We start from the raw sequence: 20,822 nt of genomic DNA on the forward strand, positions 1-20,822 counted from the left end.
CATTGATACAAAGTTACAAAGATAGTATTATATTACAACGCTTTAATAAGTGTGAAAGGTGGTGCCAACAATAAGGGTGAAGTCGCTTTTGATTAGAATTTGTATACCGTTGTTCCAAACATGTAAAATGAACCGCATAAGGGTTGGATTTGTGAGAAAAGGAGGCATTTTTTCCCATCAATACTGAGTGCTAAGCAAAGGAGCTATTGGTACGATTATGTAAAATTTCTTTGGTATGAAGTGGTCGGTAAGCGAACCCACGACTTCTGGCACCCAAACCTGACGCTCAACAACTAAAGTTTCGAAGCGCTACATGACTAACAGATAAGGTCACATCACATTCGAATTGGTGAATCTCTTAATTCATTTCACTCAGTATATAGAAAAAACAGTAATTTCATGGCATAGCATACACTTATAGGACTACGGTAGTGTTTATTCTACAGCACATCCTCTGCGAAGATTAGGTCCAACTAGATGATGATCGCTTTCTAAATATTCATCTGCCATCAACAACACTATCACATTGTTAGAAAATATATTTTTAACCCTTCGATAATAGTCAGATATGTTAACATGAGCAGCCTTCATGTCATTTTATACTGTGAATATTTTGTTCATTAGCAAACACTAGAATGTTTGTAAACCACAATAGTTTATTTTCCCAAGTTAAATATAATGTCAGAATACGGTCAAACTGTTTAGCTACCATTTTCCGGTGAAATGAAATATTACATATAATGTAAATTATACAACTATGCCATTTGTAACAATGTAACTGCTATCAGAATTAGAGAAAATTGAATTGCTGGTTAGGTAAGGTTCATTGCGAACACACACCCCATCCTTTTTTGTCGTGTTGGAGAATCGAATCTGCGGATTTAAAATGGAATTTTCCGCAGCAGTATAGTTTGAAATTTCAGCTGCTCCGACTGCTCTTACAGCTATCAGATACGAGTCCATAAAATAAGATTTATTGTAGATATCTATTAAATTAACTGTAGCTTTAGTGAATTCATTAATGATGTAGTAAATATGATTGGATACACATATATGTTATAACTTTCTGTTTAAATATAAAGTATGTCAGTATAAGTAGTGCATAGACGAAATTGCAGTTATTGCTTTTTAGTAGGAAACATTCGTAAACAGACTATAGTGTAATTAGACTCGTATCGTGGTAGTGTTTTCAAGACAAAAAAACTTGAAAACGCTTGAATAGATAAACATCTTATTACTCAGTTATCGTTACTTTGTATACCAGGATACTTGGTATTAAGATTATTCAATGAGTAAACTAAGCCAGAAAATGACGACTGGTATGTTTTCAAAACTAAATAAGAACATATCAAAAAACTCGATGTAAGGAAATTAAAATATCGTGTTTAAGACCCATTCCCCTTCCTTAAAGATTAAGGTCACACTTACAGGTCAAAGATGGCTGACTTTACTGCATGATACTCACATAAGATTTGTCTCAACGCATAGTAAATTTTAGAAATGTAACTCGTGTAACGTTTTAGTCATTTGCACTAATAAAGTTTGCGTTAGAAGATTTTATATGTGTAACAGATATAATGTGTGTAATTAACCTTGTTTCTAAAGGTCTTGCAAAAAATATTTGAACAACATCAAGACTGTGTATGCATTCACAGATATTCAGTTGCATTATAAAATACCCAGCCTCACACCAGTGAGCACCACGCATGATTCTAAATAACTGCGATATCCTTTGCGTATATCGAGTATAGGATACTGATAAATATAGTTGACAGGGAGCAATACTTCCTCTGATGCTTATCGACGGAGCATGGTGCTCCTAGTCTTTATTGGACTGTTTTATTTAGACTGGTATAGGAAGATTGAAATCGCATGGTATAGAAACGCAGAAAAACATATAAGCTCATTTTATGATTCAATGCAAACAATAGAGAATTTCAAAATTCAAAGGAATGGAATATGTGTTGTAATAAAATATACGGCAATTTCCAGGAACGACAAAATGTATGTACTGCTTTATTCTAAATTGCTGAAGATGTAAAAAATTCTTATATTCATAAACAATACTGTTTTTAAGTTTATTATTATGATTTTTATAAAAAGAACTATATGTACTGTATGTGTGTTCTAAGCAATTACATAATTCAAATTTCTTGGTTTGCAAGTAAAATGAAACAAGGCTGCATGGATCTTATATATGCTCGATTAAGGCATATACATACACCAATAATTATATTATTTATAACCTTATATTTACGATTACGCATACTAAGAGCTCAGTGAAGCTTGATGGCCTTTTGACTAAATAAAGTAACAATTAATGTTTTGAATTTCTAATAAAATGTCATTGTTAATCGTTATATCACTCCGGCTCTGCCCCCGTGATATAATTCGTTAACTCCAAACACTGATTTTATTCGACGACAAAATTTAATCACTTTTTCGGGTATATTATTTTAGAAAAAATTTTGAGACAGCTTTCGAACAATAAGCTTGAATTTCTTATTGTTACATTTATATAGATGCATTTAGGATAGAGATGTTTATTTGTCAATAAGTGACGGTTCCATTTACACTAAAATAACATCAAGCAATTATTTCAGTGATGATTATTAATGCTTGCATAGATATTCCTTGTATTGATTTATTCCGTGGATCTGGTAATTTGAATGGCATTTAATAAGGAACAATAGTTATTAGCAGTCAATCCGTCTTATTTTTATAGTCAAACAACCTAGCTTCTGGGTTTATTATTATAATAAAATACTCATTAAAGAATGCTTAATACTGCAAACTTAGTGTTTCTGATATTTGAAAATTAACGCGACTTATTGTTATGAACATTACGAACATTTTAGTAACAGCGATCTATCGGAAAATCGATAAATTTGCCTACATGTATATAAACAAAAAAGGATAAGATTACTTAAACTTAAATAGAAAAGGACCTATTTTGAAATAAAAAAACTCGGTACCCCACAAATTAAAGTTTAATTTCTTATTGATATTATGAATATTTTAGAAATGTAGATAAATTATTCAAGTTTTGTTATGTTTTATTTGTTTTTAAGTTAATAATGGTTTGCTTGGTCCTTTTTGCATTTTAGTGAGTATAGTGAACATTTCTCCAAATAGCCCGGCTTTTTCCGCCGTTATCCGTAAGTACTCGGAAACTGTTACGGAAAATATTGTCGTCTGCCATATAGCCTGCTAGCCGATATAGATATGCTCATGATTATTTTGCGTAGAATGTGTAAAATTCTTAAGAACGGTTTTCACACGGACCGGCTTTATTATTCTTTAAATACACAGGATATATAGTAGTCGCAACTTGACCGCGATGGTTGGCCTTTTGGCTGATTATTCATATCAATTATTTCATTGTAGAAATAAGGGGTGTAGCCGTATATGTTATTAGTGTGTTAAAATATGTACTAACATTGGATCAGTTTAAACTTTCAAATATAGTGCGTTTTATTTGACCTGGCGGTGCGGAGTTAATCTCTGGCTTATGGAAATAATGGTAATCTCAAAAGACGAGCAAAATAGGTTGAGCTATAGTAGTTACAGTGTAAGGTAGATGGACAGTGAATAAGAAATCAGGTTGCCGAATATACTGCATATCCTGCACAATAATGCAGTGGACCGTCGCGAAACTCTGCCCAGCCAGGTCAATTAAAATGCACTATACGCACAATTATTTTATTTTTCAACAAACTTTTCTCAACAGTACTGTGTATGTAAGAAGACTTACCATGCAAGTTTTACGTACGCTCCTTTACAGTAGTAGGTTTTGCCTCATTACATATTATGATACAAAGGTCAACCATCGGGGTCAAGCTGCGTCCATTATACTTATGTATTGACGATAAAAATCGACAAATGACTGCTTTTATCTATAAATACAGAATAAAATATTGAAAGGATGTTCTTTTAAAGGGTGTATCTATTTATGATTGTGGAATAGCTGAAATATTTAGGCAAGCATACAAGAACATTAAATATAAAAGTTTACAAAATTTCAACCCCAAGAAGCATATTTTCAAAATCGGTGATTTTTTATGAGTAAGGTTTAATCTTCGTGCCATTTGAATTTTACTGTTATTGTTGATCAAACTGCAAAAATATCTTCAGTACTTTTCTACAAAAAAAATCTACAAGAACGGCGGTTAGAACATAAAATCTTCTCTCTTATTTACGTGTAAAAACGTCAATTAAGCTAACGGATAAATACATGCAACAATTCAGTGCAGCCGAAACAAGTCATTTTGCAACTAAATCAGGCACAAATAAAACCACACATAAAGGACACATCGATATATATTTATTTATCTGTAGATTGTTCCGTCAGTGTATACTTGGAATGTTTCAGTGACAATTTATGCAATCGGTACCAGTAAAAATTCGCTTTTAACCAGATGAAAACTGTTTATAACTCAATTTGTTTCTTAAATAAGAAAGTTCACAACAAATATGTTTCCACATAAAAAGGAATATCTTTGCAAATTTATATTTCAGATTTTTAATAATCTCACGCGCGTCATTATACCTTGTCTCCGTCTCGTACATAAACGAATTTTTATTTTTATAGCTAGGATTTTAACGCCAGACAACAAAAAAGAATTGTACCCCAGATTACTGTAAAGATATCTTTTTCAAAACAGATAAAAACTTCAATAAGAACTGGTATATTACTCGCCGGGCTCATATTCATGTTATAGGGAAGTTTAGTATCTTTAATAGTATGTTTACATTTAAATTAGCTTTAGTCTTACATTTAAATTTACTTTAGTCTTTGTACATTCAACTGCAGACAATTTTTTAAGATTTTTTTTTATTTCAAAGTTATATAAATATTGAGGTATATGCGTGGCCCTTCGTCACCATGGAAATTTTATTCTAGGTCTGTTTTCTCCTCCTGCACATAGGGTGTAAAAGGGGGTGACAAGGAAGTTCAGCTTTCTTGTTATGAATATTCCTATATATTTAACATGTTTGGCATACATTGACAGTATTTATTCTTGCGAATAAATTAAGTATATAGAGAGTAAACAATTCAAAATAATGCCATGATGTTTAATTTGTATGATATATATAATGTGTGTGTGTGTGTGTGTGTGTTTTGAAAGCACAGAATGCAGGCAAGCAAAATTACAGCAGATTCGGTCACCCTACACGTGCCGTTAACCTTGCTCCATATTATTAACGATATTATTAACTCTATTATACATGTACTTTCAATGTACTCCGTGATTTTAAACAGCACTTTACCACACACGCCACTCAAACACTCCTGTTGTGATAATTAATACAAATATTTAGAAGGCAATTTGGAAGAATTCATAGGACTCATATGAACCTGAACATACATAAAATGACCACAGATATGCAAAGTACTAATTTGTGTTCGCAAAAATGTTTATATGTCTTTTGCAACAGGTATCAGCATTGACAAAGCGATGTTCGAAGAATTTTGTTATTTATCAAAGTCATCAATTGCAGGAACATTTAGTAAAAAAGCAAATTACTACTCAGTTGTTTCGGCATGGGTTAATGATCGTACATAAGATACAGATAACTTCGTATGACATCAACTCGTCAACGTTTTAATTACAATTACAATAATTAAATACGAAAACATTTTGTTACATAAAAACAACTCAAACTTGTTATGTTTGAAAATGTTATTTTTAACGGTGTCGCGCTTTCCAAGGAAATTCAATATTCCTTAATGGCAGTCGAATTTCTGTATGTCCGAATGAAACTCATCCGAATACGAGTTTCATAAAAGGAAATCATGCTTCCAAAAGCGCAAAAAAAATACCATTGATACTTCTATTTATTGTACAAAGATGATAAGTACTGTGAAATCATTTTGTTCGCATAGGACGAATTTTGGCGTATTTCGCACTAGGAACAATGCGCGAATTTAAAACCGCGCTATCATTTATCAATTAAGAAAATATTGCCTCCTCGAAATATAGGTATTTTACTCTCATAAATTACAATCTTTCTCAAAACATCATAGTTTATTAGCAGTTGTTTTGATGAAAAATATTTTTTTACAAGAAATTGAATATGTAAACTTAAAATAAACAACTTTTCTTGTCATTCTGTTTTACGAAAGCTTCAGATAAATATGAGCAGCACCATAAGAACACCAACATATATATATATATAGTGCGTTTGCGACAAGCATGGATCCATGCTGTTCGCTTTCAAATCATATTGCAATTAGAGATACCGTTAGCGAACAGCATGGATCCTGACCAGACTGGTCGCCATTGCACTATGTTGGTTTTCTCATGGCGCGTCTCAATTATTGTAAACAAAGTTATCCTGTGACAAGTGCTACGAAGTATTTAATATGAAAAAGGGGTTATTCACAGGTGCCATTGTTGTTCAATAGAAATTGGACAAGCACCAATGACAAGAAGATTATTTGAATCGATCCTTTGATTTTTGTCACAGGTTACGTAAACATGGTGTCAATTAACAACAATTATCAGTTGGACTGCCATATTGTTTATTCAAAAACATGGTCATAAAACGGACCACTCTAATTGGCAGGCAAAAATAATGACATTCGCATGAAATTTCATGCCGGCGAATTCAAACGATTTCACAGTTTAATTATACGTATAAGAAAATATTTCTTGAACAAATTCTTTCACTGATAAAATGCAATATTTTTAAATTACTTAAGTGAATATCCGAAATTATCTTTCTGTTTACTTCTTCACTTTTTGATGCCATAGCAAGCAAAAGTTGGGCATTAAATTGTGGCAATACCCTTTTACCACTTGTCTTTTAATTTGAAAAATATTGTAACATATATCTTTATGCCTGTCTTCAAATTGTATTTCAGTTTATATACAATGTACGTACTACAGAATTTATCATATCTTACGTAATTCGATTCGGATAACTGAACTACGTAGCTCTAAAGAAATGGACAATTAACTGCATGTCTCATGCTATCTAACGCTTTTGAACTGTTTAGTCATAGACACCGTTTTCCTCCACTAGAAAGATTCGGAGATATACTGCAAATAGAGATTGTTTTGCTTGATTAAGGTAAAATAGAAACTGGCAGTCGTAATTCATACCCTAAGACTACAATACATAGCATGTTTTTCTTTTCTTGGTCAATATGTTTATATACAAAATGTACTAAGAAATATTAGAAGAAAACCTCCCAGATAGTGGGTAGTATTAGATTAATACGAGCCATGCCATGAGAAAACCAACATAGTGGCTTTGCGACCAGCATGGATCCAGACCAGCCTGCGCATCCGCGCAGTCTGGTCAGGATCCATGCTGTTCGCTTTCAAAGCCTATAGCAATTAGAAAAACCGTTAGCGAACAGCATGGATCCTGACCAGACTGCGCGGATGCGCAGGCTAGTCTGGATCCATGCTGGTCGCAAAGCCACTATGTTGGTTTTCCCACGGCACGGCTCATATATCCGCTATGTCTTATTTATATATTGCTATATAATGATGTTTCTAGCGTTTTCATTACGTTTATAGACTAAACCCTTAGTTTACTGTGAAAAGGTCTAAGTTTAATCCTCGCTTGTCTTTCCGCATCGGGAAATTAAAATTCAGCTGTAAAAACAAAATGTTTTCACATTATCACATTGTCAACCGGTGTTAGGGCTATTTCTTACACAGTGGCTTAATGTTTCTGTTACTCTCTCTCTCTCTCCCACCTTCTACGATGCTAGATACAAAATACCCAGGATTAATAATATCGACCACAATCATTTTATCCAATTAATTAACACGACAAAGCGGCAACGCGAGGGTTTACTTAGTCGCGCATATTGAATTATTCCAATTTCAAAATACGAGAATTAAGACGATCATTATGGACTCAAAAACCTCGCGACGACTGTAAATCTCCAACGTATTAGCCAACCAAAACCTGCAACTGAAGCGATCTCTGAACTTGATAAAAGTTAGTTATTTTATAGAGCACTTTGATTCCAAACACGGCCATGTGTAAATTGTCAAGGAACCTGTGTATCTACCTAAATCAACACACAATACTATTCAAATACCTTCTAGAACGATTCGTATCTGAAACACCTTCCTATGTTACGTAAAGCCAAACACTAGCCTTTGTATTTTGCTGAGCTACTGTCCACCGTACCTTAGTGTTATTTGATCTATTATTCATGTAGAATTTTCATGTCTTTTAAGATTTATCTGGGTTTTCTTTTCTAGCTAGCCTCCAAATAATAATTATTTACGGTTGGTTACTCAGATATAGCCAGCTTTGCCCGAAATGCCGAAATTCATTAATAATTTACAAGAATATTCCCCAGGTATGCCGGCTAAAGCGGAAGTCGATGATCTGAAACGTCTGGACAATAGTTCTGGTTTTATTACAAATGGATTTTGACATCGTTCACCTTATAAGCGTCTACCAGGACATAATAACCACAGTAAAATTCCATGACTTTCAAAATGCATTATAATGTTTCGCTAGTGTATAAAGACAAACTCTTGATAGGCTTTTCTCCACTTCTAAGATTGTAATATGAAACAGAATTTAACCTAAGCCTATTGAATCAATCAAAATAGTGGGTATGTTTCTAGTTTAGTAGTATTCCTTGTCCACTTTGGCAAAATAATATATATAGGGAACATTCTGATACTGCAATCAATGTTACCAGGTACAAGTTTATACATGCAATTATATTCGCCATTTATTTTGAAAATGTAACATTACATAACAACATAATTGCTTGCTGATTGACAATACAATATTGTATTTGCGCTGTACCATGAATATTTAGTGTCTACAATGTTAGTAATTTCAGAAAAGTGGTAAATATATTGAAATGTTCCACAGCATTTTAAAGAGAAAAAAATTAGAAAATTACACTGAAGCATTTCGATAAAACAATATATAATTCCTACGGTTTTTCACACATCTGAGTTAAACGTATAGTTTTAAAACTGGCTCAGCAGATTAATGTTTCAGTCCATGAAATAAAGCATGCTGAAAAAAGTAGGGACATCTCCTTTGGATTTCGCTGTTTTCCGTTACATGTGTTTTTTTGTCCTTGTTCTTTGTCTATACATATTTTAACACATGTCAATCAATTTCACATACATAGGGTTTCGTATCGTTGAATCTGCATATTTAGAACGCGGTTAATGTAATTGCAGCTTTGTCCTTTGTTGTAAATGTGTTTAATAGCCAACCTGGTAATTACTATAAAATAAATGGCCTATTATGGAATGATAAATCTAAATTTCCGTCATTCGCATGTTCGTTGTCAAATCAACTGATACGGTAACTGGCCTTATTACGGACGACTTTAATAATTAGTCATAACTAGATTTATCAAAACACGGCTGATTAAGTGAAAATGAAGACAGACGATTAAGAATTTGTCATTGCGGTGTGTCTATTTGTTTAAATATTTCTCATATAAGTTCATAAATTCTGAAAATTCAAAAAAAAAAAAAATGCGAACAGGCAGAAAACACATTGTACTGTAAATAATGTATTGTGAATGTTGCCGGACCACTTTCATTAATTTATAATCAGCTGACTCAGTTCTATGAAATAATGCACAAAATCCACTCAGTTCTATTCTGACATCGATAAACCTTGACAATTCCGTTCGATAATCATTGGTCTCGTGGATTTTGTAAGGTCGGATCATTCGTTGCTTGCACGCCTCGTGTAATCCGACCTGTCAAAATCAACGTTCGCCGAATACAGCATCCTAGATCAAGTTTCGTTATTATATAAACTTTCATAAATTCTGAAAACATTCTACCTGTATTTCACAAATAAATACGAAGATGCAGAAAACACTCAACATTGTACTGTAAATAATGTATTGTTAATGTTGCCGAACCATTTTCATGGATTAAAAATTAGTTCACGCAGTTCTTTGAAATAATACACAAAACCCACTCAGTTCTATTCTGACTTCGATAAACCTTGAAAATTTCGTTGGATGTTCATTTGTCTCGTGGAATTTACCAGGTCGGATCACTCGTCGCTTGCACACCTCGTGTTATCCGATCTGGCAAAATCCGCTTTCGCCGACCACAACATCCTAGATCAAGTTTCGGTCTTACAGAAACACGTACTGATGCATTGATGCTCATCCGAACGCTTGTTCATACCATAACGAATGATGGATAGTCGACCAATGTTAACAAAATCACTGACTGCTCATGTATCAATCTCTACTTATTAATATAGAGAAAATATATATGTAGATATAGACCACTGCAAATGTTACGATTATGTTATATACCCCCTGGCCAAACCTTGTCTATGTACACAGGTGTCGTAATGATGTCTGTTTGTAAACAGCGGTAATATATCAATCGCAATACAGGATCAATCCCGAGGGTGTATATTTGTGCAATTAATTTACTAACGAATGTATGCTCGGATTCATATTGAAGAAAAGTACTCGTAATGTTTCATGCGGAATCGGATTAAATATTTAATGTTCCATGACATATTGTATATCATCATCATCACCACATGGATTATTATTGATTTTGGTACTTCGCTGTTTAAGGTATGAAAGAGTGAAAAACTGTATGAGTTTAGAGTGTACCATTATTTCATACTCAATGGTGTTTTGTTGGGATAAATACACTGTACCCAGACAGCATTTAGTCATTGTTATGAAATCATATCATTTTACTTTATTGTTTTATTGACATATCAAGACCATATTATCATATAAGTAGCTAGCGACAAAATCAAAAACAAGGGAAGATCAATATCTTTGAATTATCTAATAGTAATTGGTGCAGATATACATGCTTGAAAATCTCCCTCGTTGGCTTATGTTAATATACATTTAAAATAAAAAGATTACTAAAAGATATGTATTTCCTCTTAACATTTCTCTTCGTAAAATGAAAAAATGCGTTATTTCTATTTTATACAGAAGGCGAAATATTGTATTTTTTGTTATCAAATTTATCGTGGAAATATGTAGTGAAGGCCGCTCAATGCGACCCAGGAAGAGAGCATAATATATTAAAATCTAATAAACCTTTCATTTGCTCAAGCGAAACAGCGTATCATTCATACTGTGAAGAAAATTGGATATGCGAATAAATGCACAGAGCAATAGTTTGTTTATTTTCATTCTATGCTGGTCTTTAGACAATTAAATTTGCTTTTTCGCTGAGTTATGTTTAACATGGACTTTTGTTTTCTGTTTAACCTGTTTATATTCAGGTGAGTGACTTTTGTTATTAATAAAGATTTTCATTAAACATTGTATTGAATGCGGCATTACAAACGGTACCTCAGTCAGTCGTAATATTTTTCTTTGAATGCGCATAACTGATTAATGTCAATCAATTTGCAAAATTTGAATTTACTTTTCGTTTGTGTATTTAAATTAGGTAGTGATAAATTTGATTTTGGAATAACAAAATGTGAATAGATTTTCGAATTATATAACTTCAGCTGGACCAAAACAAATAAATAAAGCAATGCAGTGTAACGAAAGAATCTTATCTAGAAGCAGAGGAATGTACCAGAAACGTATCTTTTTCCCTTGATAATAGTAAAAAAATTAATGCGCAGTGTAATGAACGAAAGATTAGGAGGAATTTACCAAATGAAAAAAAACTCATCTTTTTCCTTATCTCTGTATAAAATCAAGTTTATATGATCTTACCTGATACATCGAAAATTTTATATCTATATATAGGAAGTCTAGCTATTTCCGGTTTTTACAGTTGTATTTTTAAATAAAAATTCCACAATTGACAGAATTGACAGTTGAGAATGATAGGATTTGTAATGATATATGAGTATATATCTCAATTTGGGGATAATTCTATAACATCTATATATATAATGATCTTACCAAGATAAAATATGTTATACATGGTATTCTGTTCATTATAGACAATGTCATGTTAATTAAGTTTTAATTTCCGCATTGTTTTTGTCTTACATGACTATTTTAAGACTGCAAACCCATTTTATAAAAAAAATCCTTCTTTTTGACATTAAAATTCCAGCAGAAGTTTTCAATCTAATACTTACGTTGGGTATTTATTTTTAAAATTTGTCTTCCGATTCCCCTTTTAGAACCCCGTAAGGTATACATTTTTAACTTGTGATATATTTTATCGATAAACATTTATTTACTCAGTTATACTAATGATATTATGAAATGATTTGTTCAAACATATCTAAAGATAAAAATTCGTATTATAAAGTAATATTAATGTATCAACATAGAGTTTGGATTCAGCATACCCAAAATATGTTCTAAAAGTATGATGGACCAAATACTAAGAAAATGCTTGCAACTTCTTAAGTAGGCTTACATCTGCAAAATCGGACTAGACTATATTGATGAAACTATAATATATATTCTCTAAATTAATGAATTTGTTTCCTCGTGAGAATCAACCTTACTTCCTTACTTACACATATACAAATATGTTTTTGAAAACAATGTCTAATGAAACGATATTATTGAATGATATTGGATAAATACGAAAACAAAATAAAAAAAAAAGGCAGAAAAGAATGTTCAGTATTCTTACCCCATGATCCAGCATAAATTGGGTATTTCGTTAAATAGAGTTATTTAGCAATTTCACATTTATGATAGTAAATTGCTTTTCAATCTTCTCCTCGTCGTTATCGAAAATGCGAGGTGGATTTAAATATAATTATAAGCTGAGATGGGGCATGTGTATTAAACGGTGTATGTCAATAGATACAATATCAAGAATTTTGACATCATGTCTACATGCCCAAAACATCATTAAATGTAAAATATAATATTCAAGAATTCAGTCTTCGCTATGGTATTTTTTTTTCAAATACCAAACGAGGCTATGTTTTGCTGTAAAGGCATGCCAAACATGCAAAAGTATAGGTAGCAGTTACTACACTGACGAGATAAAGAAACGCCTCATTCAAACTCGGTATACAGTTTTTCGTTAACCGTGATTCAAAATTAGAAAAGAACAATTCCATTCGCAAATTAGATGCTTTACAAGAATTTATGGTCAATAAGAAATCATTTCATTGTCGCATTAAGCTTAAATCTTGAATTTTAATAGCCCGGTCGGAGAAATTGCATTAGAAAAATCAGTAGCGCGTGTGGCCACCTCTGCTAGCAACCACAGCAGCAAGGCGACGCCTCATAGAGCCGCACCAGTTGCGTAACAGATACCGTGGGATTCTGGCCCACTCCTGGTGCAGCGCTGCTACCAGTTCCCGGACGTTTGCTGGCTGGGGTTGACGTTGGCGTAACCGCCGTCCGAGATAATCCCACGCGTGTTCAATCGGATTACAGTCCGGTGAACACGCCGGCCAAGGTAAAACATTAATGTTTCTAGCCTGTAGAAAGTTCCTGGTGACGCGTGCAACATGAGGTCGCGCGTTGTCGTTCTGATAGACTAATCCTTGACGTTGACGGAATAAAGGGACAACTACATGACGTAATATTTGGTCGATGTAACGCCTGGCTGTGAGATTACCTTGGCAAACGACGAGTTGGGACTTAAACCTATGGTTGATTGCTGCCCACACCATTACTCCACCTCCACCGTAACGATTGTGCTCCAAAACGCAATTGTTTGCGTAGCGTTCATGGCGTCGTCTATAGACATGGATACGTCCGTCGGCGTTCCACAAGTTGAAACGCGACTCGTCAATGAACACTACGTTCTGCCAACGCTGGCCGCGATGGTTGCGGGCCCAAATAAGACGTTGGTGACGGTGGCGTAACGTTAGAATTAGACCGCGGTAGGGCCTACGACAGGTAATTCCGCGTTCTCTGAGTCGATTTCTCACTGTATGCCACTAATTGGACGTCCACGGTTACCTACAACTATACGTGACGTAGATTACGCCGTCACAAATCTGTCACGTAAATGACGTTGACGTATATAATTATCCTGTCGTATTGACGTTACACGCGGTCTACCTGAACGTGGTCTATCGATAGACGTTCCCGTGTCTCTAACACGTCGAATAAGACGCACAATTGTCGAACGAGAGACGTTAAAACGTCTAGCAACTTGTTCCTGCGTTCGCCCACATTCAAGCATAGCCAAAACCTGAGCCCTCTCTTCAGAATTCAGCCTCGGCATTACGAAAACTAATGTTTTTTTTTTTTCAGGGAATAGCTGAAAATATGGTCGTGTGTCGTATTACACATGTACATGTGCAAAAATCGTTCAATCAAACCACATGGTTTACATGCACGGACTGCACGAGGAAATCATGACCAGGTACATGAAGTGAACAAATGGCTGAATGAAGTCGCGCGAGTTTTTGTTCACTGTGTTTGTCGGTCAGAGTACATGTAGATTTATTACATTTCACAACAATTAAAAGCGTTAGGAAAAAAAATAACGCCAAATTTCAATGAGGCGTTTTTTATCTCGTCAGTATATTATAATAGTATCGGTGATTATGTTTATAAATTCGCTTAAACCGAAGTCGTTAGAAATGAATAATACCAATAAAAGGAGGATTATTAAAGACACATAATGAGTGAAACATGAAATATGTCAAACTGTAAATACGAATGATGAGTGAAACAATTTTTATGAAAAAAAAAATCAAAACGTTATTATTTTCAACAAAACATTAAATGAATATCACGGATCCGCATAGTTCTTAAGACATTGCATCATCATTACCGTCTGTTACTGATTTATGACAAGATACAAAATATTTGATTGCAGCAGTTAAAGAATCCGAAGTTTCCAAGCTTTTCCAGTCTTACCTATTTCTAACTAAAATAGCATAGCCAATATTTGATGCACACTCTTTTAATTTGCTTATACACTTTTTGTGTTTGTGGTACATATAAATATTCCTTGTTTCGAAAAAATAAAACTAAGTAATAGGGAATCCATCCTACCGATTTTCGATTCCTCTACGGTAACATGCGATGTACCGAATGAGATATATTACTGTCGAATTAAAAGATGTGTACTTCCGGCATGTGCAGAGAGCGTCTGACTCCCCGATTTTTTGGAAGAATACGCTTTTACCTTGTGCCTAATAAGCGTCCAATTAATTTGTCCGAACCGCGTGGCTGTGTAAGCCAACTTTTGTCCTACTTAAAGAACCAATAAAAGTTGTGAATTTATAATTCTTTAACCAATCAAAACAGCAGGCCTGGACATAATTTAATACATGCATTCTTTTAACTGGCTGTTTCACAAAAAGTTTCGTTACAGTTCAACAGAGTATTATATAGATACAATAGATACTGTCTTACTTTTACCTGAATGATGACTGGTTTTAGTACGCGAATCTGGGAACTCAAAACTGTTTATGTATAATGTATCTGACAGTTGGCGTGCTTGCTGCAATCCAACATTTGCATTACATTAAATCTCCACCAACACCGACGAATATCTTTTTAGAGATATTTCTTGTTTTATGATTAAACTCTACCTTCATTTGGATAGTACTTGCATTTTTTCTCTAGTTCCAGTGTATTCTATTCCTGCCTCGAAAGTTCATAATGTAGTGTCAAAAGTAGCCATGACTAAATCAGTTTGATTCAGTAATATATTTGTACACGGAATGTCTAATTTCGGTGCAGCTAGAATTTTGTCGTAAATAAATAACCGAAAAGAATGTAGAATGATTGTGGCACTTGTATCTTTTGTGAGGAAATTAAAAGAAATATGTATTCTGAAAAGCATTCTGATTTGAGTTATGTGTGTGTATTATCTTAAATGTGTCTTTGAATTTTAATGTTAGAATGTAGCAGTGTGCAATAATTCGCTCTGCATGGTTCCATAAACCTTCTAGGATAACAACTGGCAGTGCGTAGAAATAGAAAACTTGGCTGTATAGTCCTGTTGGAATAGCTGTTTGATATACTAGAATATGATAAAATATTATAAAATATTAACTGCACTTTTCAAGTGTGGCAAGACAGCGACCTCTTTTTTTTTATTTTCCCGTCATAAATTTATTATTGTACAAATACTTGTATTATTGAGACATTACGGAAAGTGGACGAATACGTGTTACGAATACATTTACTTGATTTAATGGTTAATGTTTTTTTTTTATTTTGACGTATTATTATCAACAAGTTACTTACAGTTCGCTACAGTAAAAAAGAAATTGTTCAGTTTTATTTTAAGATAACGACACAGACACGCAGTTTTAGCTATTCCGATAGTAACTGACATGTATTATAAGAAATCGTTTGAAATAAACGGAAAGATTCCGAGTACAATTTTATCTAATAGTAAAATTAGTTACGGTCTGTTTCCAGTAAATAAAGTAGTGTTAGAGTTTTATCATGAAATTATGATATGTCCTTCAAATTGAAAAGAAACGAAATATAGTTTTCCAAATTGAACTGAAAGTTAAACTAAAGTAAAACATGCCCATAAACACTATAAACCTGCTAAATTAAATATGATTTTCATTTGCAAATGTGTTGAAACATTTTTATGACTCATTATGGAAAATCTGTGATACCTAATATTTATTTATTATAGCGGGCATAGCAATACAGATAACCTATACAGGTGTCGGCCAATAAAAACAAACGAATTTATATGAAAATACATTGCTGATCCAAAGCTGTTTGGTCTATAAAGTCACCATATCGGCTAAATAAAACAGTTGACTGTAGATTTGTTTTCCATTCTCTTTCTTTAATATAAGCAACTTCTTTTGTGAAATAGTCATACCCTCTCATTTATCAAAAATGTGTTTAGATACTAACAGTGAAGATACGAGGGATGTTCGAAATGAATTGCTTATTTCTATCTAGAGACTTCAAATTTCAAGTTAGCACAAAAGGGCTCATTTCATGCCCTCGAAGTACTCCCCGTGGCTAGAAATGCAAAGTTTCAGCCGATGTATCCACTTCTCGAAGGCGTCACGGTACGCTGAATTGCGCACAGTAATAAGGTATTGATGAATGGCAGATCCAAGTGCCTGTCGGGACTGATATTTCCGCCCAGCAAGGAATGATTTCAATTTCGGAAACAAAAAGAAATCACATGGGGCAAGGTCTGGGGAATACGGGGAGTGAGGCAAAACAGTTACTTTTTCTTTCTTCAAAAACGCCGTAACTATTGCGGATGTATGAGCGGGGGCATTGTCATGTAGAAGATGGACATGTTTAAAACCAGTGGCAGGGCGTCGTTTCTGATAATACTTTTCAGTTTCTTCAGTACTACGTCTTTGTAGTACTTTTCGGTGATGCTTTTGCCCTTTTTCACCGGCACTTTTATTGCGACTCCTTCACCAGAGAAGAAGATTGCATACAAAACCTTCTTTGCACTCAAAGAACGTTTGGCAATTATTGGGCGTTTGCTACATGTTTAGTGGCCCAGATCTTATTGCTAACCTTTCTGACGGGCTCAAAATAATGGACCCAGGTTTCATCACCTGTGACGACATTGGCAAACTGCTTTTTGTCATATTTTGGAAACATTTGAAGCAGCTTTTTGGCCACTTTAACCCGTTGCCTCTTTTGCTCATCAGTCAACAGATGTGGCATACATCTTGCAGAAATCTTTCTGACTTTCAAATGCTTCTTCAAAATAAGGTGAACCGTTGATAGTGATATGCCTACCTTTCGTGCAATATCACGAACTGTCAATGATTTCCTTTATTTTGGAAACGATTTCTTTACGAGATGCAGATTTTGGCCTACCTGATTTCGGTGCATTTTTGATGGACTCTACACCAGACTCGAATTTCTTTTTCCACCGCCGAGCTGTGTCATAAGACACACAAGAAGGTCCATAATCAGTAGAAAGTTCAGTCATCAGCTGCTTCAAAGAACAACCAAGTTTTGAGCGAGCTTTGATGTAAGCCCGTATTTCATCTTTCTTGTCGACGCTTCTACCAACCATTTTTACTACAGTGGTCAATGATTGCGTGTATTCAAATGGCAAATTTTATGTCTTACACTTAGTCCAACATGTACATTTATACACCGTTGTGTAGGTATTGAATAACCCTATACAGGTAGGTATTGGTTTTTATCGTGCCCCACGTGGATATCGAGCTAGAGGACAATAAGCAATTCATATCGAACACTCCTCGTATATATGTCTGTACAAGTATTTCTATTATCCATCATAAAAAAATATTTTACATCGTAAATATGAAAACAAGATATTTCAACTTCCATATTTCTGTTAGTTGTCCTTGCTTAAACCTCTTCTGACAATTGAAACGGGATTGTACACTCACATATAATTTTTTTTTTTTTTGACCTTTTATTTTATTTTATTTACAACAACAGGTGACATAACATGACATGCAAAATATGAAGGGTTTTACGTTCAGCAATGCATCATATATCATATATAGATTACAATGAAATGTCTTACTACCCGTACATATGGATAACATTATACTGTGTATTGTTTTTGAAAAACACACAAAAAAGCAACAACAAAAATACCTTTCCCTAACATAGAGTTCAAACAAGTTCGAAACAGATCTCTGTGTTTAGGATAGTTTTAAAAAAGTATATTGACCTGGTGCGTTTTAAAGTACCGATCTTACAAATACATATGCTCGAAAGAATGCAAGATCAACATAAAATACGGATCTTACACTCACATATGATTAATTATTTATTGCCTCTTTGTTTCAGGTAACTCGTGGCCAACGGAGCAGCCTTAGAGAGATGAAATAAATGAAGAATGTTTACTTCGACGTCGGCAGTAAATATCGTACATTGTTTTTGCATTCGTTCATCTTACTAAAATATTCTAACTTACGATCATGCAAAAGAGTTTGTTTCATTGGCAGGACGACTAATTCAATTTTGTAAACCACTTGCATGTATGAAGTTTAAAGATATATAAGTATGATATTTTGTTACAAGTGATAAATGTGAAAAAATGGATGCGGATCTAATCAGGATTCAAGTAATTGATTTGTGTTTATGTGGCAAGTACTCTCCTGTATGTTTTTACGTCGCTTGAAGAAAATGGAGTAAGAACCATCTTTCCATGATGATATTTTTAGCTTATTCTGTGATAGTATCACTGCCATTTTTCCTGGCCGTTTTCGGAACGTTAGTTGTAAGCATTTTCATTTACCTTAAATCTATTTTACGAAACTCGTCAAGTATTCCAAAGTTATACTTCAAAGAATCAGCGTTAGCATCACATTTGCTCAAAAGGTGCCGATTGATGAACCGGAAGTTTGACCCTCCCTGGTGGCTTGCAAACGCACATGTGCAAACGATACTGCCGTTCATTCTTCCGTGTGAGGAAATCGAATTCGACAGAGAGTACTTACAAATGAAAGACAAGGGAGTGGTTGCCCTCGACTGGGTAGTTCACGTATCTATCCACAAGAGGAAACGTTGTACAGTGCTGTTAGTTATACCTGGTTTTACTGCAGATGCATTATCTGTCTCTAAAATGTGTAGCCTAGCAGCGCATAAAGGATATAGACCTGTAGTTTTCAATCCTAGAGGGTTTGGCAACTCTAATCTTACCACACCCAAGATACTTAGTTATGGTGATCCAACGGACTTACGACAGGTCGTAAAATATATACATGGATGTTACCCAAAAGCTTTCATTACAATGTTAGGCTATGGAAACGGCTGTTCATTATTACTATCGTATCTCGGAGAGTATGGCTCCTCAGCGAATGTATGTGCAGGCGCGTGCATTTCTGCATGCTTCGATTATACAGAACGCTTTACAAAAGATAAACGAGGAATATACGATTTTCTATATTTATTAAAATTAAAGTGTACCATAGGCGCTCATTCGAAAGCTCTTTCGAACAAAGTCGACTTCAACGAATTGCTCAGGGAATGGTCTTACAGAAGATTTGACGAGGTGGTATATTCCAAAATATATGGATTTTCAAATGTAGAAGACTTCTGGGAGAAAAATAATCCATTAAGAGACGTCGATGAAATTGCAGTACCTCTTCTTTTTATAAATAGTCTAGACGATCCATTTTATTCAAATATCAAAATTCCATATGAACTTTGTAAATATTATCCCCAATTTCTTATGGTAGCAACTGACAAAGGAGGACATTGCAGTTTCATGGATAAGATCTGTGACGTCACCTGGGCTGAAAAACTTGCAATAGATTATATAGATTCTGTACTAGAGTTTACAAACAAAGGACATACTATAAAATATGGAAAGAGTCCGGTGCGATCAACAATTTAGTTGTTTGAGTTGTGTTTATGATAAACTGAAAGGTGTCTTTTCTGACACAAAATCTTGCCGGTGTAAGAAAACATGCTAGACAATAAAAGCAGTGGTGAAATGGAATGGCAATCAAATGTTCCCCTTCATGTCAAGTCAAAGGTCCCCTTTCATATCAAACTTTGTTATTTTGTCAGGCTAAATGATAAATTTCATGACAGATATGACATAACTTTAATTGTAATTAAATTTCGTGATACAATGGTTCTAGCGGGCAACTTCTGGTAAACTGTAAATATACGAATATGAGTTTTACACATGAAATGTATTTTGTCTTAAATTACATACCAACCAACCACTTAACATTCGTGTAAGACTGGATAAAATAGGGTTTCCATATTGTGTTGCTTCTAAATGCAGTAGAACATTGTTCTTCTAAAGGATATGCTTACGGATAATATTATATCGTTAATGAAAGCTACAAAAATCAAGAAGGGAAAACATGTTTCACAAGCGCAACCTCCCGACTCTACTTTAATCAGTATTAACTCTTTGAGTGAAATTTTCAGAGAATATTTGTATCATTTTACATTGTAAATTGATATTTAAGTTTATATATAAATTATTGAAGTTCATTGGAAATAGCGTAGT

General features: G+C 34.1%; 1 protein-coding gene across 3 annotated transcripts; it reads left to right on the plus strand.

The window, feature by feature from the left end:
* The first annotated feature begins 1,797 nt into the window (after nucleotides 1–1,797).
* On the plus strand, nucleotides 1,798–20,816 carry LOC123534266 (protein ABHD15-like). Of its 3 annotated transcripts, none has more exons than XM_045316436.2 (2): nucleotides 1,798–2,004; nucleotides 18,641–20,816. In XM_045316436.2, exon 2 carries the CDS (start codon nucleotides 19,002–19,004, stop codon nucleotides 20,190–20,192), a length of 1,191 nt encoding a protein of 396 aa, XP_045172371.1. In that variant the 5' UTR covers nucleotides 1,798–2,004; nucleotides 18,641–19,001; the 3' UTR covers nucleotides 20,193–20,816. The 3 variants fall into 3 exon arrangements, with proteins under 3 accessions (XP_045172371.1, XP_045172370.1, XP_053375295.1); XM_045316435.2 differs by lacking the exon at nucleotides 1,798–2,004 and adding an exon at nucleotides 11,080–11,238; XM_053519320.1 differs by lacking the exon at nucleotides 1,798–2,004 and adding an exon at nucleotides 14,133–14,270.
* Nucleotides 20,817–20,822: the final 6 nt, after the last annotated feature.

Source organism: Mercenaria mercenaria, chromosome 12 (assembly GCF_021730395.1).
Source record: "Mercenaria mercenaria strain notata chromosome 12, MADL_Memer_1, whole genome shotgun sequence".
NCBI classification, from domain to species: Eukaryota; Metazoa; Mollusca; class Bivalvia; order Venerida; family Veneridae; genus Mercenaria; species Mercenaria mercenaria.